The sequence below is a fragment of the Nomascus leucogenys genome, chromosome 4 (genome assembly GCF_006542625.1).
Source record: "Nomascus leucogenys isolate Asia chromosome 4, Asia_NLE_v1, whole genome shotgun sequence".
In the NCBI taxonomy this organism is placed as follows: domain Eukaryota; kingdom Metazoa; phylum Chordata; class Mammalia; order Primates; family Hylobatidae; genus Nomascus; species Nomascus leucogenys.
This window is the reverse complement of record NC_044384.1, coordinates 104,917,338-104,924,300: the sequence shown is the minus strand read 5'-3', so window position 1 is coordinate 104,924,300 and position 6,963 is coordinate 104,917,338. Positions and strand designations below refer to the sequence as shown.

General features: G+C 59.5%; 1 protein-coding gene across 1 annotated transcript; it reads right to left on the bottom strand.

The window, feature by feature from the left end:
* Positions 1–289: 289 nt before the first annotated feature.
* PRSS50 (serine protease 50) lies at positions 290–6,509 on the bottom strand. The gene is made up of 6 exons (XM_003256989.3): positions 6,348–6,509; positions 6,066–6,266; positions 4,171–4,333; positions 2,816–3,099; positions 1,074–1,240; positions 290–655 (listed from the first exon to the last, which is right to left on the bottom strand). Exons 1-6 carry the CDS (start codon positions 6,454–6,456, stop codon positions 419–421), a joined length of 1,161 nt encoding a protein of 386 aa, XP_003257037.2. The 5' UTR covers positions 6,457–6,509; the 3' UTR covers positions 290–418.
* Positions 6,510–6,963: the final 454 nt, after the last annotated feature.

Below are 6,963 nucleotides of genomic sequence, written 5' to 3'. Positions count from 1 at the left end.
TCCAGCCCAGACAGCTGCACCCCAGCTGGGTTCTGGCAGCCCCAGCTTCAGCCTGGGCGGTATGTTCCAGGCCCCTCGATCATCTGACCCTAATATCACCCCTTCACACCCCCTCCACCTTCTGCGGGAGCCACCCCGAACCTTTGAATGGGGGCAGATCCTGGAGGCTCTGCAATTTTCAGTGTAAACTGCCTGGAGTTCCCCACCTCACCCTCATCTGGTTCACCTGTGGACTCCCAACAGAGCAGGCCCAGGAAACGCGGGGCCTCTGAAGCCGGGGAAGAAGGAGGCATGGAAAACAGTAATGTTTAATTGAGCACCTCGTCTCCACCCTGACTCTCAGGGCTGTGAGAGCTACACCCGCAGCAACCTGGGTACGGAGGCAAGGGGGCCCAAAAGTGAGGGAGGGCACACGGAGTCAGAGGGCAGCAAGGAGGCTGAGGGGCAGTGGGAGTGCCAGGAGCAGGGCCCTGGATGGGGCTGGCAGGGCCAGGGCCTGCCCGTTGAGGCAGTCCCAGATCCAGTGTTGGTAGGAGGAGACCTGTAGGTAGATGGGTGGGGCCTCGCTCTTCTGGCAGCCTGCACCCCAGCTCACCAATCCCACCAGGTACCACGTGCCCTCCATGGAGCAGACCAAGGGCTCTCCAGTTAGCTCCTGCGGGAAGGGTTGGGGGAGTAAGGGTCAGGGAGGCCAGGCAAGGCCAGAGACGACCCAGCTCCAGGACAGGCAGGATGTCCTCACACCACACCTCCACAGCCCCCCAGTGCCAACATAGGTGAGAAGTGCTCCAGACCCAGGAGATCTTCCTCAAAAGGTTTCATCCCCCACCTCTTAACACCCACCCTCCATCTCCCCACGGACCCCCAACTCCTCTCACCTCCAACAGCCATCCCCATTCCCAGCCCCCATCTGTTTCCTCCCAGTCTCCCCCTACATCCTCCATCCCCATACCCCAGAGTCCTGCCCACCCCCTTCCCTTCCTCTACCCATCCTCCACCCTTCCCCTCTCCCTCCCCAGATGCCTCTCCCCCAGGTGCCCCTGAAGGTGAGGGAGCGAGGAGAGGCCGCTCACGTAGCAGAACTGCTCCCTGTGGGTGTCCTCCGCACACATCATCTGGGACTTGATGATCCGAACCAGAGTGGGGATTTTGGTGAAGTTGTGGTAGAAGTTGTCACACTCTTTGCTGTTCAGGATGATGACTTCCTTCTCCTGAATGGTCTGGAACTGAGGCCACATGCCTGTGGGACAGGGCCCCATTTAGGCGTGGCCACTCACCACTGCCCATTGCCTCCTCTTCTCTCCACTGTTCCCCACGTCCCACCTTTTCTGCTTTAGCCACACACCCCTGCTCTTGTTCTAGCCCATACCCATCTAGGGCCCTCAACACAGAGCCCCCAGAGCAGACTGCCCCCAACCCAGCCTTGCTGGGCCTGCTCTCGCTTCCTGCAGCGCCCAGGCCACTGGGGCCCTTGACATCACCTCCACCACACTCAGCCTCTTGGCTTTTGCCACTCCTTCCCTCCTGAGGGCCTGCCAAGCCTCTCAGGGCCCAAACCTTCCTTCTCTTCAAGCATCCCTTCCTCCACAGGCCTCTTCCCTGCTGAGCCTTCCCAGACCCCTCCATGGAGGCCAGGCACTGCTTCTTCCTCCTGCCTCCCTGACTAGTGTGTCCCTGTCCCTGGCCTAAGCTCCTGGGAGACAGGAGACAGGCCACAGCAGGGATGACAAAGTAACCCCCAGGTCCTCCCACATGGGCTGAAGTCCCCTTGAGCTGTTTTGAGAGTAAGTTCGTTCCTTCAGGCCACAGGGAAGGGCATCTTTCTTATGGGCTGGGGACCCCCTGAAGGAAGTGGACAGTTCTAGGGTCTCCTGGATGTTCCTGAGAGAACACACCTGCTCTCTGGGCCTTGCTCCTGAATTGGGATGACAAGGAGTTGAGGCCCAGTGAGGGGAGAGGAAATCATGAGCTCCAGATGCAGATGGTCCCCAGCCAGCCATGTGGGCCTTCTGGGCAGCATTTTACAGCACAGAAGACTGCTCCCCCCACAGCTGCTCCCCCCAGCAGCTGAGGCTGCTGCTAGGCCCGGCATGAGGCCCCGAGGCTCGAGCTCAGGGCTGGGGGCTGCAGGGCTGGGTCAGGGGTACACAGAGCTAAAGGCCAGTGGGCTAGAGGGTGCAGGAAAGAGAGCTGGAGTCTGGGCCCCTCTTGGGAATCAGAGTATGTTTAAGAAGCCAAGGGGGACCTCGGGCTGTTCTGGTGGCCCCTTCTATGCCCAGCTGTGCTGGGAGGTCCCAGGGCCCTAGGAGATCACAGCAGGGACTTCTGCCTGCTGACCATAACAGCGCCAGCTTCTTTGCAGCTTCCTCTTCTACCATTTCCCACTACGGGCACCTAAAAGAAGCATCTCTGACCAGAAGACAAAGGCCCAAATAGCACCTGGGGGAGGGAAGATGCACAGAGGGAAGATGCAGGTGCTCTGCGGCAAGCTGCCGATGCCTGGGCAGTGGGTGTGGACTGTGAGGTATTACTCTGTGCCTGTCTGCCTTCAAGGAAGTTCTGTTTACATGCCCTGGCCTGGCTCAGGATTCAGAGGCAATTGAGGTCCCCTGAGGCTGGAGCAGCAGTGAGGTGTTCCCTGCGAGATCCTCAAGGGGAAGGAGACCTCAGAGATGACAGCCTGGCAGGAAGGTCCCAGGAGCGGCAGGCTCCCTGGGGAAGGTGCCTCAGAAACATCCATCTGTGGTGGCACCCTGGCCTGCACCCACGTCCTTTCTCACAGCACCTGCCCTGGTCTGCGGAGGCTTTGACTCACCGTCAGCCTTGGGAAGTCCCCAGCCCGTCACAGTGCAGAGGGAATGGTCCTTCAACACATAGTCTGTGCCAGGCAGGCAGATGGGCCACACGTACTTGCTGTACTTGAGTTCCTGCTCGAGCTTGAGGAGGCCGATGTCGTTGGCCTGGCCCACCCAGGACCAGAACCGCTGGGCCCGGTACCTGCTATGCATGATGACCTGGAGCACCGGGACATCAGAGGCGGTCTGCGTCATCCGGTCAATCCATGGACTCCCCACCCTCACTGAGTAGATAACATCACGCCTAGGGGGGCCGTGAGGGGAGGCCATGATCAGCTCCAGGCCCCCTGCCCCAGCCTCCAGCCTGGGCCTTCCCCCAGTCTGCTGCCCTCCCAGATGATCCAGGAGGGGCCACCCACCTGCTTCAAGCCCCTGAGCCTACTCCTCACCACAGACATGAACAGGGCCCTGCACACTCACTGTGTGGTCCAGTCCTCACGACCTTTCATTTTATGGAGGGGGAAACTGAGGCTCAGAGAAGCCCAAGGAGCCACTCAGGGCTGCATAGCTAGGAGGCAGTGGAAGGGATGCGGACCCAGTTTTCTCTGGTTCCAAACTCTACTCTCAGTCCGTGGCATGGACTCTTTCACCCCATGCTGTGCCCTGGAGGAGGCAATTCCACTCCTTCCAGCTCCATGGAATGCGCCATGGCCTGGCTGTCTAGCTGCGCACCCCTAGGGTACCCCTTGGAGTCTGTATGTTGGCCCTTAGGCCTGGAACACATTTCACTCGTCAGCTCTCACAGCCAGCACTCCTGGCCCCAAAACATCAGAACACTCCCTCTTTTGTCCCCACACCAACCAGGCACCCTTGTGAGCATCTATCTTCCTTTCTGTCTCCCCCACCAAGCTGGAAGGAATGATCCATCCCTCCTCTGCCCCCAGTGTCCAGGCCAGGGCCTTGCTCAAAGAAGTGTCAGAGACGGTTGATTGAAGGGAGGAACAAGGATGTGGGTGCAAAGGGGGTGAAATGAAGGAACTAGGAGCTTCTTCCCATGGAGAGGAGGCATGAGGCCAGACAAATGGCTTCTGAGCTTGCATTTCCCATCTGCGGAATGACTGCACGGGACTGAGAGGCCAGGCGAGGGGAGCGAACGGTGGGACACTGAAAAGACTGGAGCCGTGAAGGAATTTTTAGGACTCAGCCTCCACCTGCTTGGAGCCCAGGTGAGGCTGGGGCTGGGACTGTGGGGCTCTGCAGAGCACATAGCTGCCACTGCTGCCACCACTGCCAGAACGGCTGGCAGGGAGGGGGTGACTGGGCCCACAGCAGCTCCAAATGCCTCTCCACCCACCCCACCTCGGCCTTGACTCACCGGATCAGGCAGTGGGCCACAGTCAGCACCCACTGGGAGGCAATGATGGTGCCAGCACAGATGTGTGTGCCATTGGCCCGCACGCTGACCATCCAGGGCCACCGCCGAGCCACGGCTTCTGGGTCCCTGAGGGTGGGGTCCTGCTCGTAGGAAAAGCCACAGACTGAGGAGGAAGGTGAGAGCTTGATGAGGGATGGATCTTTCCCTGTCCCTCCCCTCCCCCAGCCTGACCTCCTGCCTCTCCATCCACTGGCCTGCACCCATCCAGGGGTGCTCCCTTTCCACCTGTCACCATGGAATCATGCTGTCCACATGTGGACTGGAGTCTCATGCCTCAGAAGGGTCCAAGCACTGCCCAGATATCTGTCTCCCTGTTCCCACAGCCCGGGCCCTAGAGCATCCCCAGCCTACCAGCCCAGTGTACCACCAGCCCCTCTGCCGTCACCAACACACTCGCAGCTCCAATCAGATCCTTCACTAACTTGTTCTCATTTTCCACCTAGTTCCACCCTCACCATGTCCCCTACTTCAGCCAAGGCAGAGGTCTCTCCCTCCTCTGGGAACCCCTTTCTGTGGCTCAATGAGAGGAAAGTGGATGCCCCAACAGAAAAATGGGCATAGCCCAAGGAGGAAATCCCAGTAGCCAATGACCACAGAAGCTGCTCCGCCCTTAGTCTGCAGGGAAATGCAGACTGCTTCTTCTTTCCTCTTCTCTCTTCCCTCTTCCTCCTCCTCTGATGAGGTCTTGCTCTGTCACCCAGGCTGGAGTGCAGTGGTATGATCATTGTTCACTGTAACCTCAAACTCCTAGGCTCAAATGATCTTCCCACCTCAACCTCCTGAATAGTTGGGACTACAGGCACACACCACCACACCCAGCTAATTTTTTTATTTTTTAATTTTTTGGAGAGATAGAGTCCCACTATGTTGCCCAGGCTGGTCTCAAACTCCTGACCTCAAGTGATCTTACTGCCTCAGCCTCCAAAAGCACTGGGATTATAGGCATGACCCACTACCTCCAGCCTGGAAATGCAGATTTCAATCACGATGAGATTCTGCTGTGTACCACCCACCTGGCAAAAACACAACATCTGTGACACCGAGTGTCAGTGAGGATTATCACCCAGAATGCCTACCCACGGCTGGTGGGAGTGCTCACTGCTGCAGCTGCTTTGGAAAACAGTTTCTCTAGATTGAAGATGCACGTATCCAACATCCCAGGAGTCCCATTCTTAGTGTTTTCCAAATGGATTCGCAGATTGTAAACGTAAGTGGGCCGTGACTGGCCTTTTTAAACGATAGCATAGACAAGAAAACATCGGCATGCACAACACAGGGTACTGGAAGTCCTGTCTGGGTGACTTTCTGTGACAGTTAAATGCTATTTGCTGACTCCCAGTCTTACGTCGGTCTGTTAAACATGCCTGAAAGCCACTGGGCAAGAGAACGTCTTAGGTGTGCACCCTGGAGTCACCACAAGAAGGCTCACACAGCCTGGCCCTGAAAGCTGTGCTGGAGATCCCAGAGGTCCCTGGCTGGGAGCCTGGGTCAGAGGCACGATGGGTCAGGGCCTGGAGCAGGGTGAGAGGCCACGTGCCCCACAGCCAGCTCAGGCGGGGCAGGAACACACAGCGAGCCCCAGGCCCCTCTGACTTTCCTGCCCCCTACCTCAGCAGGAGGGGAGGCCTGTGAGGACAAGACACCCAGAGCTCTGGGCCTCCAGACAGGACCAGGCCTGGCCCACAGGTGTTTAGTGCTCAATGAACACCTGTAGAAGGAGGCGCTGCTCTGTCCTGCTCGCCCCCGTCTCTTCTGCTCCCCTAGCCCCAGCCAAGGTCCTTAAGACTCCTCTGTCACCCTCCTTGCCCCACGGAGTCTACACTCCTGGTACTCACAGTGGTATGGGTCGACTTTGCCTTCAGAAACTGGGGATTGGGTCTCCATGGTGGTCAAGGGCGGTGTCTGGGTGGTCGGGGCCTGCCGGAGAAGGCGAGGCCGGCTGGAAGGACAGGTGGCCTTGGGGACACACTGGACGCTCTGGTCGGCGGGATCAGCAGTGGACAGTGCCCCCGGGGCTTCCCCTGCGCCCCAGCAACCTGCGGGGAACGCCGAGCAGATTAGAGGTGGAAGGCGAGGGCCTCGTCAGGCAGGTGGGGTAGGGATTGGAAGGGACTCACCTGCGGGCCTCAGCAACAGCAGCAGCAGCAGCAGCAGGGCACCGGCGCGGGAGGGGGCAGACGTCCGGGGGCGCTGCCCGCGGGCCAGGCTCTGGCACCAGGGACCCATCCCAGGGTGGCAGCCGACTGCGTCTCTCCGAAACGCGTTCCCGGTGCCGCCCCCACGACGGCGCCCCCTGTTGGCCGCATGCCGCGGCCTCTGGTGAGCTGGGTGGGGATGCTCCTAGTGCCCCGCCTGCGTGGCGCCCCCCAGGGGCCACCGGCCATGGCGCTCCCGGTCTCTGACCTGCAAGGGCGTCCCTAGTGACAGCCCTCCCTTATACCTCCCCGGCTGGGTACGCCCCGGCTGACCTCCCTCCTTGGCCCCTCCCTCTCCTCACTCCACTGGTCTAAGCAGTCTCCTGGAGTCCCTCAACTTAACCTCGGCCGATTCTCAGACCTTCTTACCCCTGCAGCCCATTGCCCTGGACTGGCTCATGGTGTCACCCCTCCCGCGGTGAGAAGAAGACCAAACCTCAGGGGCTGGCATCCAGGATCTCCAGGTGACCCTACTTTCCCTCCAGCCCCTCCAGTGGGGCTTTGCCCAAGGAACTGAAATTAAGCAGATAGATGTGTT

Coding starts and splice junctions, on each gene's coding strand:
- PRSS50 (XM_003256989.3), bottom strand. CDS start 6,456: ATGGGTCCCTGGTGCCAGAGCCTGGCCCGCGGGCAGCGCCCCCGGACG. Junction 4,334..6,065: donor CAAAGTCGACCCATACCACT/GTGAGTACCAGG, acceptor CTTCCTCCTCAG/TCTGTGGCTTTTCCTACGAG. Junction 656..1,073: donor ACAGGGAGCAGTTCTGCTAC/GTGAGCGGCCTC, acceptor CCCTTCCCGCAG/GAGCTAACTGGAGAGCCCTT.